Source organism: Manacus candei, unplaced genomic scaffold, assembly GCF_025592945.1.
Source record: "Manacus candei isolate 608988 ecotype Guabito, Panama unplaced genomic scaffold, ASM2559294v1 h1tg000015l, whole genome shotgun sequence".
Classification (NCBI taxonomy): Eukaryota; Metazoa; Chordata; class Aves; order Passeriformes; family Pipridae; genus Manacus; species Manacus candei.
Window position 1 is genome coordinate 22,688,716 of NW_026138063.1, and position 17,546 is coordinate 22,706,261.

Genomic DNA, 17,546 nt, shown 5'->3' on the forward strand with positions numbered 1-17,546 from the left:
CAGCACATATTACCCCTTCCACTCAGCAGCCGTGTTTTCAGGTAGTCCTGGTGTGATACACCTGCAGTGGCCTTGCTGTGCCTCATGCTTTGGTGACCCTCCTACCATCCTGACACTCCCGACCCTTGCTGGGCCAGCCTAGAGCTGGCCAGGCTGCAGGCAGGGTCAGGGTGGCTGCAAATGGCCTCAACAGTCATTTTCTGAGGAGGTTTGGTGAGAATGAGCTTGCCCAAGAGGGTCAACTGCAGGTCACCACATCAGAGAGCATTAGAGAGCTGGTTACTACCTACCTGGAGGTGTGAAACAGCCACAGAACAGCCCCTGGGACCGGTTCCCAGCGGTACGCAGGCTTGGGCACGCGGGGGCCATAAGGAGGCGGCACCTCCGAGCGGGTTCTTTTCCCTCCCCCCTCCTCCCCGGTGGGTAAATCCCATCAGCAGCCACCCTAAATCGCCCCACGCCAGCCCTAATCCCATCTCAGGGTACGCCATCAGGCTCCCATCAGCCGGGCGAGGGGCACACAGCCCCGGGAGGAACACCCCGAGGGAGTCGGGGGACAGCAGGGATGGCCCTGGGCACTGCCCGGGAGGACCAGCGGCGTGCTGGGAAGGGGCCGCCTGCCCCTTCCGTGCTCTCTGGAGAAGGAGGGGGAGCGCAGGGCTGAGCTGAGCTTTGCCCTGGGTTAATTTTAGACCAAGGAGATAAGAGGAGGCGCATGGCGGGGCTTAAGGGGTCTCTTAAGCGGGGCCTCCGCCGTCCCTGCAGTGGCGCCCGGGGAGCTCGCGGGGTCCCGCTGCTCCCGCCGGCCGCGGGGGCTCCCGGCCGGGCCGGGGGCTGGTCTCGCCCCCCGGGACGGAGCGGTGCAGGCAGTGTTGTGGGGTGAACGCCGCCTGTGCACCGCAGGGCCAGCGCAGCGCCCTGTTATGGGGTGCAGGGAGAACCCTGTCCTTTGAGGGCGCGGGGGAGAGCGGCCATGTGGCGGGGGGGTTTCCCGCATGAGGATGTGGGGACACAGCCTGTGCGGGTCACCGGAGAGGAGGTGACTGCTGTGTGGGAGGGGCACACGTGAGAGGTCGGTCATGTGCGGGACACCCCCGAGAGCAGCACCAAAACCCCCGCACGGCCCCCACCGCGCCTCCTTAAGCGCCCGCCCCGTCCCGGCCTCCCTCCGCCCCGTCCCGCCCCGTCCCGCCCCGCTCCCTCCAAGTGAGGGAATAAAGTTGCGGGCCGGGCCGGGCGGGCCCGGCCGGAGCGGAGCGGGGCTGCAGCGCGGCCGCGGCGCGGGGCCATGGCCTCGGAGGAGCTGGCGCAGAAGCTGCAGCGGCGGCTGCAGCTGGAGGCGAGCGGGGCGGCGGAGGAGGGCGAGGCGGAGGTGGCCAAGGGCGCGGCGGAGGAGGAGGAGGCGGCGGAGCGGAGCTGCCTGACGGCCAGCGCGGGCGCCGAGCTCAGCGCCAAGCTGTGCCGCCGGCACGACATCAACGAGGGCGCGGCGCAGCCCCGCCGGGCCGCCGTGTTCAACCCCTACACCGAGTTCAAGGAGTTCAGCCGCCGGCAGATCAAGGACATGGAGCGCATGTTCCGGCTGTGAGTGGGGCGGGGGTCCCGGGGCTCTGCCTTCGCCCGCGGCCCCTCCCGGCGCCGGCCCCGGGGGCACATCTGGAGAGGGGCTGCTCGCTCCCGGCCGCGGGCTCGCCCTTCTCCGCGGTTTTGCGGTCGGGCTGGAGGAAGCCGCGGCGGGTTCCCAGCGCCATCTGATCCCCAGATTGTCCCTGTGCTTTGCGGGGGGGTCGTAGGGTTCGCCTGGGGCTCAGCCCTGTGTTTAGTTCACGGCTTCTGCTCTACCTGGGTTTGGGACGGTGGCCGTTTGTGGTGGCACCCGTGAGCTGCGGCTTTGGGGGACGCTCTGGGTGGGACGGGGGGCTGCGACAGCGTAGGGGCTGCTGCCTCACACCCTGGGGCACGGGGTGGGTCTGTGTCCCGGGGCCCGGCAGAGGCATTGGACACTTATCTGCAACAACTGCGACCCTGAACACCCCTAGCAGCTCTGCTGGCTCTGCCTCGCGGTGTCCTCGTTCTTCACACAGTCCTGTCTGCCAGTCTTGGTGCTCCTTCCCGTGCACCCAAACAAAGCTTCAGCTTCCTCTTGCTTCCCCCTTCCTGAGGGCTAGGCTGGGATTCTTCTCCTGGCAGGAAGGTTTGTGTTAAAGTCAAGCTGCTGGTAGCAACAGGGAGAGCTGCTTCTCTAAGCAGGAACGCTTGTTCCTCCCTGGGACCATGCTCTTGCACCTTATCTCTCCTCCAGACCTGTCCTGGCTCCTGCAGTTGGGCTGTGCCTGGGTACCTTTGATTGTGCTCGGGTTTCCCTCCAGCACCACAAACCTCCGAGCTCCTGGGGGCCAGTATCCTCCCAGCCCCAAGAGAGGGGTCAGACAGGCTGCCAGACTGGGGGTGAGCTGCTGCTGGGCATGAGGGGGCAGGACTGTGGTGGCTGCCACAGCAAGGTGCGGAGATTTACTTAAGCTTACGGAGGTGACTGCAGTGGGCTTTGTAACTTGTCAGGTCCTTGTTTTCCTATCTGAAAGCTGCCTTGGGCACCCGGGATTGTTGTGAGGAGCCCAAGAGGCTGGTTGAATGCTACCAGCTCCCAGCACTGTGGGGTGTTGCTGTGCCCAGCCGGGGCTGTTGCCGCAGGAGACCAGGCAGTGGGCTTTTGTGAGCTTACTGGAGTTTGGAGTTCTTTGTTGCACAGGCAGCGTTGTGTTGGCAGCTGGTGCGGGAAGGGAGGTGGTCCCGGCGAGACTGCTGCTCCACTCTGTCCTGTGTCCCTTTTGACTGTGCTTGAAGGGGATCCCACTCTGCAGAGGCTGAGCCGTGGTGCTGCGAGGACTGGAGGACAAACAATGCAGGCAGCTGCAGTGCCCAGAAGCTGTGGGCAAGAGGCTGGAGCAGGCACTGCCTCAATAAGGAAAAGGAAAGGAGCAGTGGTGGTTTGGGGAAATAAAAAGTGGAAGAGCTGAAATGCAGCTGAATTTTTCAACAATGAGCTCATTAAACGCCAGCCTTGTAAGCGGGAAAAACCTCGGCTTTGCAGTTGAATGCTAATCAGCTGGTCAGTGTAGCTGGAAAGCATTGCATGCCCTGTGAGGGCTATGGCAGCTGAGTGCTGGCTGCTCCCACCAAAAGGGGAAGAAGGTGGGCTGTGTGCTCCCTTCTTGTGCTTCCCGGACAGGCAGACAGAAAAACCCGTCCTGGTGTTCACTCTGTTACAGGCACCTGAGGTTTGCAGTGGCAGAGGATCTGGTCTTTGCTCCATCTGCTGCCACTGACCTTTTTCAAGTGTTGGCTGACGCCACATGCTCCATGAGGAGAGGAAATGTTCCCCCTAATTCCTGTCAATCAGGGCTTGAGTTAATGTGATTAAGGCTTTTATTCTCTGTATGGCTTATTGGCCCTGACCACCACAACCCAGGGTCTTTCTTACATCCCTGTCTCAAAGGCTTATTTTTCTCCTTTAGTATCTTCTCACTGCCACAGGATGCCAGGTTTCCACTGGGAGACTTCCCATCCAAAAAAATGTTTCTTGCCAGTTTAGTGGAACTTGTAAATCTGTAGTTCAGACTAAACCTGGGCCTGTGGGTCCTGTGCATGGTGGGGACTGGGTAATGGTGCTCCAGCTGGAAGGAGGTCCTGGTGAAAGCAGCTTCTCTGGTGCCTGTCAGGGCATCCCATGGTATGGATGGTAGCTGTGACTGCCCTGTGACAGGGTGGAAGCAAAGGCCTTGTCTGAACACGGGACTTCCCAAATTCCAGTGCTCCATGCGGGTGCTGTGTGCTGCTGGCTGTGCCAGGGGCATTTTTCCAAAGCAGAAATGATGCTCCTTGCTCCTGCTGCCATGGTTGGCCTCACTTTTCCCCTGCTCTTGTCCAAGCCTCTTCTTGTTAGCATCCCCCCATTTCAGCCCCATTCTGCCAGAGATGGGGTGCAGATGTCTGCTGGGGTGCTGGGTGCAGGCAGCTCTCAGGGTGGGTATTTTTTTGCAGAGGGACCAGGAAGTCTACAGCTCAGGCTAATTATAATGCAACCTAATTAGCTACCTATTCTGACAATGTGTGAGGACTGATAACCTCTCTTTCCTGAGTCATTTTGAGTGAACTCTCAGGACTTCTGCAGTCTCAGAGCTCCCCTTGGTCCCATCCTTGTCCAGGGAAATAACAGAGGGGAGTGTGAAAGCCAGGCAGCGAGGCTGTGTCTGGCAGGAATGACCTTTACGAGAGACCTATGGGGGAGGAGAACAGACACCAGCTTCATTTGTGGAGTGCGAGGGAGTGGAGAAATTCCAGTCTTGCTATTGCTTTGTGTTTGGGGAATTTCACGTGTTGCCCACATGTTGCACAAGTGCCTTGTGTCTGGCGGGTGGGAGAGGCTGGGATGTCCCCTTGCCCTCTGGAGCCCCTTGGGAGCCCCTTTGCTGGGTGCCCCTGGCCTTGCCTGCTCTCCCCAGACCTGCCTGTGCTCGGGGTGATCGCCTGCCTCTGGTCTGGGACCAGCTCTCTGGGGAGCCCCAGTGGTCAGAGCCTGTTCTTGCCCCCACCCTCATACGGAGGAATTGTTTCCAAAGCTTCTGGGAAGAGAATAGAGTATTCCATTTGGAGGGGACCAACAATGATCACATCTAGTTCAGCTGCCTGACTGCTTCACGGCTGACCAAAAGTTAATCCTTGTTATTAAGGGCATGGTCCAAATGTCTTTCAAACACTGACAGGCTTGAGGCATTGACCACCTTTCTAGGAAACCTGTCCCTGGGTCTCACAGCCCTCTCAAGTTGAAAGAAATGCTTTCTCAGGTCCAGTCTGATCTTTTCCTGAGGAACCAGTTTTGAACCATTCCCGTTCACCCTGTCACTGGATATCAGGGAGAAGAGATCAGCACCTCCCTCTCCATGTAAGGTGAAACACAATGGTCAGAGGGAATAAAATGCTGCTTAGAAAAGATTTTGAAATGTTTAAGATGAGATTGTCATTACTTCAGCGTCATTACTTCAGCATCATTATTTGAACTGCTTTATTTCAAAACCTGTCTTAGGCCATTGCAGCATGCAAGAACAGTAGGTTAAAGTACAGGTGCCTGTAGCATGTGGAGCAAGCTCAGGTACAGCAAACAGGTACAGGGAGGGCAGGTTTTCTTTCCAGCTTTTCTCAAGAAATATGAATGTTTAGAAACTGCTCTTTGATCCTTCGGGATTTGTTATTTCTCATTCAGCTGTCATTTCTTTGTTGCTTGGGTTTTTACAGGCAGCTGGAAGGTGACTGCAGAGTCACTACAGGTGATGCAGTCCTTGGCATCTCCTTTCTCTTTCCTCTGTGAGGTAACCCCCTATCTATGCTGCGTGGCCCCCGTGCAGTGCTTGTACTTGGGCAGTAATTGTGTGTAACACACTTCCTGCTCTCAAGCAAGTCTGTTCAGCAAACATTCCCTCCTTCCTTCCCCCTCACTTTGGCTCCTGCTTTCCTCTCCCAGCCAGGCACGCTCTGCAGTCCGGGTGGAAGTGAGCCAGTGTGGGAATCTGGGCACATCCTCAATGCAGCAGCTCTTGGCAGCCTCTGCCTGTGTCCCTGTGTCCCGTGTGTGTGTGCTGTCCGGGGCCCTGGTGCTTGGGGTGTGCTCGGAGCTGCTCCGGCTGCCCCGGACCCGGGGGGAACCTGCCATGGCCACGGCACCGACCTGTGCTGGAGCTGCCTGCCCGTGCCGTGAGAGGTCTGTGCCTGTCGGCCCGAGATTCCCTCTCTAATGCCTGACATCCCCCGGGCGAGGCTTGGCTCGTGCCCCAGGGAGCTCCGAGCCCGAAGGAAGCAGAGCTGTGGTGTCACAGCAGGACAGCGGCTGAGGGCAGGGCTGGCCAGGCACCCGAGTGCTGCTTGCTGTGCCACTCCTGGAGTACAGGATGGGGCGGCTCCCCAGGATGCTGGGTGTGTTTGAGGACCAAACTTGCCCCGGTGCCCTCCTCCAGCTCTGCCTGTGAGAGCTGCCAGGTGTCAGTCCCCGGGACAGGGCTGTGCTGCAGGCGTGTGTGTGAGCAGACAGTGGAGTTTTATGGACCCCCAAAAGGCAGGCGATGGGGTCTTTGGGAGGGGTCAGGTGTGCAGGAGCACCAGCTGACCAGCAAGGTGCAGTCTGGGTCCTGCCCCACTGTGTCGAATGCCTGTGGCTGCTGTGGGGAATGAACTGCTGGTCTCATGCCCTATAAATATGCCTCTCCCTAAATAGTCTGGCTGTGCAGCAGCAGAGTGGCTGTACCCAGGTCCTAAAATACTTGGGCTGTTTTAGGAGGCGAGGGGGGTGGGGAGGGAATGCAGCAGTTTGCAGGGTGCTGCCGTTGGGTTTCAGTGTCCCTCTGTGTGCCTGTCCCCGAGTGCAGGGGACTGGTAACCTGATTTTTGGGAGCATCTCGGCGCCAGCTGTACTCCAGCCCAGCCTGCTCAACACCCATTGTGTGGCTGGTACAGTGTGCTGCTCTGCCACGGCCTGCTGCTGGCAAGACCCCATTTCTCACAATCCTGGCTTTGTGCTGCCTCTCTGCAGGGATGACGAGCCCTGAAGCTGTGCCCCATGCTTAACCCTTTCAGGGCAGCAGCCCCTGGGCCACTGTTTGCCTGCAGGTCGTGTGTGTAACAGGAGGGTGAGATGAGCACAGCAGGCACGGGCTGGGCTTGTGCCCTCCTGCATTCACCTTTGTAATCCAAAGCTTCTCTGTGAGGCCAGGCAGTGTCCCAACCCCACATGGACAGCCCTTGGAGGGGACCTTGCTGTTATTTTGCTTCTGCACCCAGCTAAAGGGCAGCATGAGCTTGCTGGGCCCAGAGAAGCCCAACCCCAAGTGCCTCTCTGCCATTAGACACTTTGCTGCTGTGTCTGATCCCAGGTGCTGCATCCCCAAACACCCTACACCGGAGGAAGGGCCCTACACCTGTTCTCTCAAACTTGACAGAAAAGCAAATTGACCATTAGATATTGCACTTATTATGCTTCTGTGATGTCCTGGAAGTGCATCTCAGTGCTGGGCTGGGTAATGCTGTGATTGGGTGCCTTAATTAGCTGACACCTTCCTTGTGTGAAAAACCCACTGCATTTCCTCCCTGTGATGTCTCGGGTCTGTGACCTGGTTTCTGCTCTGAGGTTTCTTGCCTAGTTTTTCAGAAAGCTGTCCAGCCTAGTGGGTACCTGGGTCTGCTGGGTGCAGAGAGTGCAGGCTGGTTGGCAGCAGGAGCTGTGTGCCAGCCTGGTCTGGGGGTGATGTCCCTGTCATTTGGGGTCTCTTGGTCCTGGGACCCTTGGAAACAAAGAGGCACAGAGAGTATCAAAACTGGTTGTGGAGGTGGTGGGGCTCTGCAGAGTCGTGGATGCCCTAGTTTGGGGAATAGCATGCTGTGCCTGTGCCCCTGAAGGCAGGGGCAGAGCTCCTGGCTGAGCCCTGCCTGCTGCCCACGCCTGCCAGCAGTTTGTTGGGCCTGTCTTTGCCACAGCTTCCTCTGCGGCTGGGAGGCTTCTCCGCTGGAAAGGGCTTTCTTCCAGGGAAACCACAACTGTGCACATTTCTGTCTGGGATGGCTGCAGCCCTCATCTCTTTGGAAGGGAGCTAACAGTCAATGAAAGATCAGGGGTGGGAAGACTTGACCGGCTGCTGCCTGCTGGAAAGCTTTAGTGCCGTGCCTGGGGTTTCCTTACTGCCTGGTTGAAAGGATCTAACGCTGTCAGGGCTGAGGTGGTGGCCGGGGGCAGTGGCAGGCTGTGTGCCAGGGCTGAGCCAGCTTGGCAGACCCTGCCCTACCCTCTCATGTGGGCCTCCAGCTGTGTGCTGAGGGCAGGATCAGGACGAGAGGGCTGTGTGATAGCAGAGGGCCCATCCCTGCAGCCTTTGGACTCTGACAGCCAGCCATGGCCCTGGGGGTGTGAAGTGTGGCTGCTGGGTGGGCCGGATGCTGTACCCACACCCACAGCACATGTTGGGAGGAATTGGTGCATGGTCCCAGGCTGTGCACAGCAGGTCACTCGCTGCCTCCCTGTCCCTAAAGCACCTCTCCCCTTGCTTCCACCTCCTGCAAAGAGTCCTTGTACTCCCTTGTTCTGCATTGGGAGTGTGGTCCTGCTCCAGTCTTGTTCCTGGAGGTGGGCACTGGTTTCCTGTGGTGCAGCCCTGGCACTGGCTGGGTTTGCTGTGCTGCCCTGGGACTGCCTTTCTGCTCTGCCTGGGGACAGAATAAACAGCTGCCATGAAGCAAGGTGCTTCTGTAGTACAGAAGTGTTCTGGAGAGAAAAGATCTTAACAGCTAGAGGGAGTGTGTTTGGCTTACAGAGAAAGATTGCTTTCTGAGGAGAGGTTCTGGTTGGTCTCTGCTCCCTGTTTCTCCTTGAAATGAGCAGGAGGCCTGGCTCTGCCATGCCTTTGCCTCATCACACTGGTGCATGGTGTAAGCTGCGTGCAAATAACCTTTGTGCTGGACAGGCAAGTGGGTGAAATGGAAATCCCACTGAGATAAGCTGAGGTCCTCCAGGTTCCTTCTGCGTGGGCGGTTTGGTCTGAGCTCCCCTGCACACTTCTTCCTCTGGTGAGACAGCTCTGAAAGCTGCCAGCTACTTCCCTGAGCTTAATATATCCCAGCACTGACTGTGTCAGCTTCCCCTCTCTCCCGAGCTTTGAACCACACAGGGACTTCATCCATTTGCATGGTTCCTCTTCTGGGAAGATGGATGTGGGGATGATGGTGACTGACCCGCTCGCCTTTGCACCCTGCAGGTATGACTCAGGACGGGATGGATACATCGACCTGATGGAGCTGAAGCTGATGATGGAAAAGCTGGGAGCACCACAGACCCACCTGGGGCTGAAGAACATGATCAAGGAGGTGGATGAAGACTTTGATGGGAAGCTCAGTTTCCGTGAGGTGAGGAGCCAGGGAGGTGGCTGTGGGGCAGGGGGAGGAGGCAGCCAGGCCCAGTGCTCTGGCTGTAGGGAGCCCTCCCCCCTCTGTTTTTCCAGCTGTGGGGTGCAGTGGAGAAGCTGGTGAGCTTTCCCACGCCAAGAGTACGTTGTCAACCTCCATCTCCATGTGGCAGTACTAGGACCTGATGCCAAAGCTCTCCAACCTCCCTGCTGGCTTTGGGAGCACATTTGAGCCCTGTTGCAGCTGCACAGGAGTGCTCACAGAGCTCCCTGCTATAGCTGGAGGGGGTGTGTCCCTTCAGTCCCAAGGTGTCATTGCTGGGCTCCTGTGGCACAGCGGCTCAGGCCTCATTTTGGGTGCAGGGCAGCTGGTCTCAGGGCTGTGAGAGGATCTGCTCCAGTTTCTGTTGGGTCCCTCTCTGCATCACACAGTGACCAGCCATGACAGGCTCTGCAAGGGCTGGTCCCCTCCCTGCAGCGAGGAGTGAACGTGGGGGTGCAGCAGTTTGGTGCTGCACTCTGGCTCAGCAGGGACACACCTGAACAGGCCTGTCTGTCACCACTGTGCTGAGACAGCTGGGAGCAGTGTGGGCAGGCCAGGATCCTGTGCCAGGCAGAGGAAGAGAGGGGATTTGAGCAGTTATGTGCATGCCCTCAGGGGTACCATAATCATCTCAGCAGGAAGGGGGAACCCAAATACCAAAACCTCCTGTGTGATCATTTCCTCCTCCCAGACACTGAGTGCTGGCTCAGTCAGAAGTGAATGTCACACTGTGGCTTTCTGAATTAACCCACAGCCCCTTAGGCAGCAGCAGGGCCAGTCTGCCCTGGGTGTGAGGGCTGTGCTGCTGTCCTGCCTCCTGCCCCACGGGAGGGCTGTGTGGGCCCTGAGCAGCTGGGCTCCCATGTTCCTGCAGGGGCTGTGCTCTCACCGAGCCACCTCTGGGGTGGGGTGGGGGTTTGCTGGTGGAGATGAGGTGCAGAGCTCTGCACAGCTCAGGACATTGAGTTTTTGCTGTGGAAGTGCCAAGAGCTTTGGCAGTGCCTGGGAGGAGGGCTGGGGCCCATGACCAGCTGGGCTGGTTGGGGCATGAGAGATGATTGGCAGCTCCACAGAGCTGCTGCACCATCTCTCTGTGCTGGCACATCACACCATCTCACCCCCCCCTTTTCACCAGCGTGATGCCCCATGGTCCAGCATGTGGGGTCCTTGGGACTGACCCTGTGCTTTCATGTCCCAAGGGTTTTGTTGCATTTCTTTCACTGCGAGAGGGCAGCAGGAGAGGACAGAGGCCAAAGATTGTGTTATGGAGACCAGCTCTTACAGAAAAAGGGAAAGACATGGAAACCTGGGGAGTGAGAGCCTGTCTCTGAGCTCTGTGCAGGGAAGGAGATGTGCCCGGTCAGAGGTGAACTGGGGGTAGCAAAGAATCCAGTGGAGCAGGAAGAGCACCATGCCGTGGCCCCAGGTCACTGATTGCCAAATCACTGTGTGGGCTGAGGAGCCCTCTGTCTCTAGGTGCCTCCTGGGCCACCCTTCACCCTGGGTGAAGAGCTGGGGACAGCCTCCAGGCTTGCTGCAGGGGTTCTCTCCTGTGGGAGAGAAATGCCTTTATCCTCAGGGCTCTGAAAGATGCCGTGATGTCCTGGCACCAGTGGTGCAGCACGAGTGGCAGAGCAGCTCCTCTTCTGCTGCCACCTGTTTGGAGCACAGCCCCTGCCTGGCCCCTGGCACAGGCAGGGCTGCCTGTGCTGCCAGCTCCTGGCACAGGCACGTGGCAGCTGGTGCTGTGGAGCTTCTTGCCAGATGCAAAGCCAGTCAAGCAAATGCTTGAGTAGCCCATGGGTTGGAATGAGGAGCATCCCTGGCAGAGCTCTGGGGACAAATTACACAGCAGCTTTGGCACATACCCAAAGCTTCCTGTGGCAGAGAGGAGCAGGATGCTTCTTGCCTTTTTGCAGATGTGCCCTGTCTCTCTGGTCTGTTTGGGCAGAGGGCTGGCAGAGAGACAGATTTCCTGATGGAGGAGGAGGCCTGAACCATCCCATAGGCCTGTCCTGCTCTGCTTTTCATTGCTGGTGATGAGCAAGCATGTGGAGGGTGACTAAGCTGAGTTGGGGCACTCAGACAACATGAGGAGAAACCTGTTGTAAATGAGTGTCTGAGAGGAGCAGGGTGGAACTCAGGCACTGGGGGGCTCCTGGCTGCCTCCAGAGAATATCGAGTCTTAACAAGACACTCTTCTTTTGGCCTGCCAGAGAATTGGCCAGGACCTCTTTCACTTGCAATAGGTCACTTTTTTCTGCTGCCTTGAGCAGTGTCCTCCAATCCCAGATAAGCTGTTGCCTGGCAGGGAGGCTCGTGTGGCTCTGACTTGCTGCTGCTGAGCCACTGGCCCTGCTTAGCAAAGCTGCCTCCTACTCCTGACCTTTGAGCATCCATCAATACATCAACAATTAAGTGCACAAGACTCCCTCCGTGACTCAAGCAAGAAATTTAGGCTTAAAAGGTTAGGTATAGTGGGGAGAAAAAGCTCACACCTGTCTCTCTAGTTCTGTCACTACCACAGGAAACCAGAGTTAATTGCTGTAATACTAATGCCTAATTGTAGCTGCTATCTAGAACCCTCAGAAATCCACCCTCTGTCCCCCACACCTGCTGAAATGCTGACCCACATCATGTGTTTGCTCCCAGAGTTGGTGCAAACCACAGCTGCTTTTCTGGCAAGCTGTTATTGCAGGATTGCTGCTGCCCATCAAACCTTCCCCTGCACAGTGGCCAACCTGGCACTGGGGGGGAGGTCTTGGCTCATGAAGGATGTGGAAGCAGATACAACTTGTGAGGTTAGTGGGTTGGAAGGTGTGGGTCGTGTTGTCCTCTTTGAGAGCACAGCTTTAAAAGGTGCCAGTGTTACTCACTTTTGCTTCTCTGTTGACACTTCCCTGAGGCTTTGCTGCACATGGAGCGTCCTGGGCCCAGCAAGGGGGTGAGACAGGCTGGGAGTGGGAGCTGAATGCAGATTGGTGGTGTTCTCTAGTTAGTGAGAAGCAATGCCTTGAGGGTGGGTAGCTGGTGAGGTGAGCTGCAGGCTGTGTGCTGGCATGAGGAGGGATTGCTGCTGAGCTCCTGTGGAAACCAGCATGTGCCCCATGGCCCACCCTGCGGGGTCCTTGGGACTGACCCTGTGCTGTGTCCACCCCAGCTGGTGACTCAGTCCCAGGTTTCCTTTAACTCAGCCCCCCCTTCAGGGCCATGGCAGCCTGTCTCTAGAGGGTTGCTGCCCCATCTCTTAGTTTCAGGGTGATTCATGCTTACTTGTACTCATGACCCAGTCCCTCCCCAGGTGACAGCTGTACCAGACCTCAGGATTGTGCTGCCTCCACTGCTCTTTTCCAATGCCAGGAAGTGGGACTTGCAGGGTGGAGCAGGAGGAACCATGACTAATTCCAGCCGAGCTGCCAGCCCTCTGTGTCACATGCCAGCCCTCTGTGTCACCGTGCCCAGTGGTGGTGAAGGGGAACTCAGAGCCCAGCAGATCTGGGCAGAGGGCGAGGGCGTCTTGGGGAGGATTTGGGTATTTTCCAAGCAGGGTGTTTTGCCCGTTCAGCAGAGCACCATTTAGTTTCTTATATGTGTGTGTTGGGTTTCTGTGGCCAGGTTTTGGGAGCAGGGGGGCTCCAGGGGTGCCTTCTGTGAGCAGCTGCCAGAAGCTTCTCCCATGTCTGGCAGAGCCAATTCCAGTGGCTCCAGGACAGACCCACTGCTGGCCAAGGCCGAGCCCAGCAGAGATGGTGGGAACCACTCTGTGATAACATATTTAAGAAGGAAAAGGTGTAATTGGGTCAGGAAAGAGCAGAGTGAGAATATGGGAGAGGAACAGCTCTGCAGACCCCCAGAGCAGTGCAGAAGCAGGGGCAGGAGGTACTCCAGGCCCTGAGATTCTGTGGGGAGGCAGCTGTGCCCCTGCAGCCCATGGAGGGCTGTAGGGCATGCCTGAAAGGGGGATGTGAGCCCATGGGAAGCCTGTGCTAGAGCAAGGTCCTGGCAGGGACCTGTGGACCCAAGGGGAGAAGAGCCTGTGTGGGATTCCAACTCCTCTCCCTGAGCAGGGACAGAAACAACCTGTGATGAACTGACCATAACCCCCATTCCCATCTCCCTGTGCCGCTGGTGGTGACAGGGAGTAGAACTTGGGAAGGAGGGAGGGGCAGGGGAAAGGTGTTTTAAGATTTTACTTCTCATTATCCTTCTCTGATTTTCTTAGTAATAAATTCAATTAATATCCCTAAGTTGAATCTGTTTTGGCCATGACAGAATTTTGGTGAGTGATCTCTCCTGATCCTTATCTGAACTCATGAACCTTTGTTACATTTTCTCTCCCCTGTCCGGATGAGGAGCCATAGAGTGGCTTTGGTGGGTGCCTGGGTCCCACCCAGCCAGGGTCAGCCCAGTACAATGTGTTTGGAGGAGTAAAAGTTCCCTCCAAGCCCAGCTGTTCTGGCTGCCCCGCGCTGAGCACTCACGGGTTACGAGGCCGTCTGTGAAGCAATGCCTGGTGACGCTGCCTCTTCGAGAGGGCCAGCGCTGCTGTCATCCCCCCACCCTTCCCCAGGGGAGCCCTTACCAAACTCTGGCATCCCCAGCAGCTCCTGCGAGCAGCTGGAGCAGGGAGTGCCTTAGGGCTGGCGCGGTGGCCGGGACTCTGCTGCCCTCTCCGGGACATCTCTGGCTCTCCGCGGGGAGCAGCGCAGTCCCCAGCCTGGCAGTTCGAGAAGCGCAGCGCTAGAGGTGTTTGATGTTTCTGTGCAAATGGATTTCAGGGCAAGCCTGCCTGGTGCCTGCAGCCGTCTGGCCTGGGCTGAAGTGGCGCAGCTTTGTTGCTTGTCCTCCTTTTGTACCCGGGTGCTTGTCCTTGTCTCTGTTCTCTCTGTGCTGTTCGGAGCACTGAGACACCTCCTGGGGTGGCCAAGAATAGCAGGGAGTTATAGGACCTCTCCAGGTACACACAGAGCTTCCACACCTTAACCTGGGGTTCGGTTGGCAGCTGGAAGGTGGTGCAGAGGTCTTTGTTTTTAAGCAGGAACGTTTTGCTCCTTCTGTAAAAACACAAACCAGAAGAGTGCTTTTATGCAGTGAAATAAAACTCTTTTTTTGTTTGTTCCTTTTGCAATTCACTTCCCAGTATACACTCTGCTGTGGTCGCTCTGGATTTGTTAAATGTCTGTGATCCAGTGTGGGGACAGAGGTTTCACACCAAGTTGCTCTGTGGACACTTGTTCAGGCCCTTCTGTCACAAGGGCACACACGCACTTGGGCTGCTGTTGTCTCTCACAGGAGTGCATTGGTGCCTCTGTTCAGGGAGCCTGGGGTGAACCAGGGGTGTCTTTGCTCTGCTTTCATTGTCATGGGATGTGATCTGAGCCCCCAGAATGCTGGGGAAGCTGCTGGGGGGCTTGTGAATACACCATTAGCGTGTGGGGACATAAAGAGCTATGTCTGAGCCCACCCTATGGTTGTATTGGGTGGGTGCAGAGGTGCCCTTCTTCCTCTGGCCACATAGCAGCTTAGGCTTGGTGGGAACTGTGCTTTACCAGGGCTCTGATTCCCGGGAAACCTTCATTTCCTGTGAGATTCCTACTGCTTTTAGTCTGTAACAGGGCTGTGCACAGGAGCACAAGTTCCATGGTGCCACTTGGTTCATATAGACCTGGTTTCCTTTGCTCAGAAATGTGAATTCCAGCCCCCTGCAGGTGCCTGTGCTGTTGGTATTTTAAGTTGTCTGAGCCTCAGTGAAAAACTGGAATGTTTCCTCTCTCTCTCTTGCTAGTTCCTGCTGATTTTCCATAAAGCTGCAGCTGGGGAGCTCGAGGAGGACAGCGGCCTCTTGACTCTTGCGAAGCTCTCGGAGATAGATGTGTCCATTGAGGGAGTCAAAGGAGCCAAGAACTTCTTTGAAGCTAAGGTATGGTGTGGCACAGAGGAATAGGAAAAAACTCAGCCATAGCTTTTCCCTTCCCTATTTTGTTGGGCTCTGGCTACAGCCTTTTCTGTGGATCAGTCAACACTAGGACAGTGTAATGCAGTGTCTGTGCTCTGGGTATTACCCTGGTGGAGCTGACTGGCCAACCTGTGTCCCTGGGAGCTCTGAGGGACTGGCTGGCTGACTGCTTTTAAAGACAAAAGTGTCCTGAAATCTAATGTAATAGGGACAGAGTTTCCCATTTTTCAAAACCTCCCTCGAACAGAACACTCTGAGTTCGGTGGTGAATGGAGTGTTTTGGAGTATAGGATTTCAGACATCTCTTTCTCGAGCAGCTCTCTGTAACCTTTGGAATCAAAATCATTCTGCAGGGTCCTGGGGTTGGCAGAAAGAGCTTTGCACCATTCGAAGCTGACAAAGCACCCTTTTTGAAAGCTCTCTTGGAGAGAAAATAATCCTGCTTGTTTATATAAGAAGTTTTTTCCCAGGAGCATAACACAGCTATTGCACAGCAGATGTACTGAGATGAAAGCTGGAAAAATAGCCAGCAAGTAAACAATGTCTCTTTGATCTGCAGATTATCCATGGTGTAGTATGATGTTCTCAGATTTGGCTGTGATTCAGAGCTGTTTTCTGCAGTAGTTTCTCCCTCTGTATGCACACAACCTGTGCTCTGCTGCCTGCTTACAGAAATCATGTACATGACCCAGTGCTGAGGGTATTGTGTTGGTCACTGCTTAGTGACTATTAGTAAATGACCTTTCTTTTGTTGATTTTTAAAGCCAAGCAAGCTCACAGGTATTGGGTGTAAATACCCAAGCACTACAGCATAATTCATACGTGACCCATCCTGACAGGGCGTCCCAGCAAGCCCTGGGAGGTGCAGCACACACTTCTGTGTTGCTCATCTGGGCGTAGCTCAGGCTCTGGCTCTCCCTCTGATGCAAGGCTTGACACTGGTTCATTTTCTCTTTCCCTCCCAAAGGCCCAAGCCCTCTCCTCAGCCAGTAAGTTTGAAGCAGAGATAAAAGCCGAGCAGGACGAGCGGAAGCGGGAAGAGGAGGAAAGGAAGCACCGCCGAGCAGCTTTCAGGGAGTTAAAATCTGCATTTACCCAGTAACCAACCAGCCCATATGCACTCTGAGATTGCACAGGACTTGGTACGTTCCCCACATCAGGGCTCTACCTGGAGAGAACTGCTTGGATCCTGCCTAAAACTCACCACAGCTTCACTAGCCTTCCTCTCCTGAAGATCCTCCTGAGTTTCCAAGGGCACAACTCTTGCAGTTACTATGCATTCATAACGCTGTGAATAGTAGGAGCTGTATGTGCTGTTTGCTCTGAGCTGCCAGGAGCTCATCACCCTGGAGCAAAACCAGCAGATAGCAAATCATGGGTGAGCACTGACAAGCGTCATGTTTGCCTGCTTCATTCTTCCCTGTACATCCTTTGGCTCTTAATCCTGTATTAATTCATTCCTTGCTTACAGGCAAGTAGTGAGGTCTTGTGTAAATCAGGGTGTACAAAGTACAGCTTGTCTCCCTGTACGTTTGTACTGCTGTTGGGTGTTGTCACCCTTTTCTTCTTCCTCAAAGCCCTGTGCCACAGGCACTGTGAAAACACTGTGAAGAGAGAAAGGTAGTTACTAGGGACGTGGATCAAACTCACTAGCATTTCCTGTAGCATTTTCTGCCACCCAGCACGTTGGAGAGTCTTCCAGTTTTTCTTCTCAGAAGTGCCATAGTAACAAACCCTTCAATAAGAGACGAGGTTTCCCAAGACTTCGAAGGGAGGAAGCTGGCTCTCTGCAACGAGGAATAGAAAACTGAGTTGCCTGACCATTTCTCTTCTTTCACATTCCATCACATGTAGTGTACTGTATGGCTTCACTGTATTTTCCAGCCTTAGGCAGCTGTATCTGTTTTTAAGGGGTGTTGCCAGCTGGACAGTGCAATTGGATGGCACACTGGCGTTTTCTATTTGGAATTTTGCTCATAGCGTTAATCATGAAGGTGACATTGTTTGATTTCCTTAGAGCTGTGACGTAGGACACCAGCACAGCATCCTGAGCAATCCCTGCTCAGAGAGCAGCGAGGGGAGCACGTGGAGCTGAGCTGAGTTCTGAGGGCTTGCACAACACTATTGGCCACCTGCTTTTGCAGACATGGGGAACTTGCCCACAAATGTCAAGATGCCCACTGCTTGTCTGGGTATAAGCACTGTAGGTCATGGCAGGGCAGCTGTGTTCCCTCAGAGACTGCTCTCGAGACATGGATTTGCTCAAATTCTGCCTCTGCTCTTGCCCCAGTTCATGCATTTTTATTTTTTCTTTCCAGAATGAAACTCACCAGTCGTCTTTTCACTTGTCTGTTTTGCTTCTTAAACTGTGAGCACTAAACTGTGAGCGTGGAATAATAAATAGAAAAACCTCTACTCTTTAATGTCAGGTGAAAGAATTGCTAAAGAATTAAACTGTGTATATATCTTCACAGATTATATTTTATAAATCACGCTTTTTAGGTAAATATTTATAATTAAATGTTTTTATACTTTACAACAAAGCAGATAATTTCATCTTCAATTATTCCTCCTTTTGCTGAAATGTACAAATAAAGCATTATCTCCA

General features: G+C 55.4%; 1 protein-coding gene across 1 annotated transcript; it reads left to right on the top strand.

Annotated features, from left to right (window-relative positions):
• The first annotated feature begins 1,197 nt into the window (after positions 1–1,197).
• EFHD1 (EF-hand domain family member D1) lies at positions 1,198–17,546 on the top strand. Its single transcript, XM_051782492.1, has 4 exons — positions 1,198–1,584; positions 8,793–8,940; positions 14,768–14,902; positions 15,906–17,546. The coding sequence occupies exons 1-4, from the start codon at positions 1,289–1,291 to the stop codon at positions 16,038–16,040; spliced, it is 714 nt and encodes a 237-aa protein (XP_051638452.1). The 5' UTR covers positions 1,198–1,288; the 3' UTR covers positions 16,041–17,546.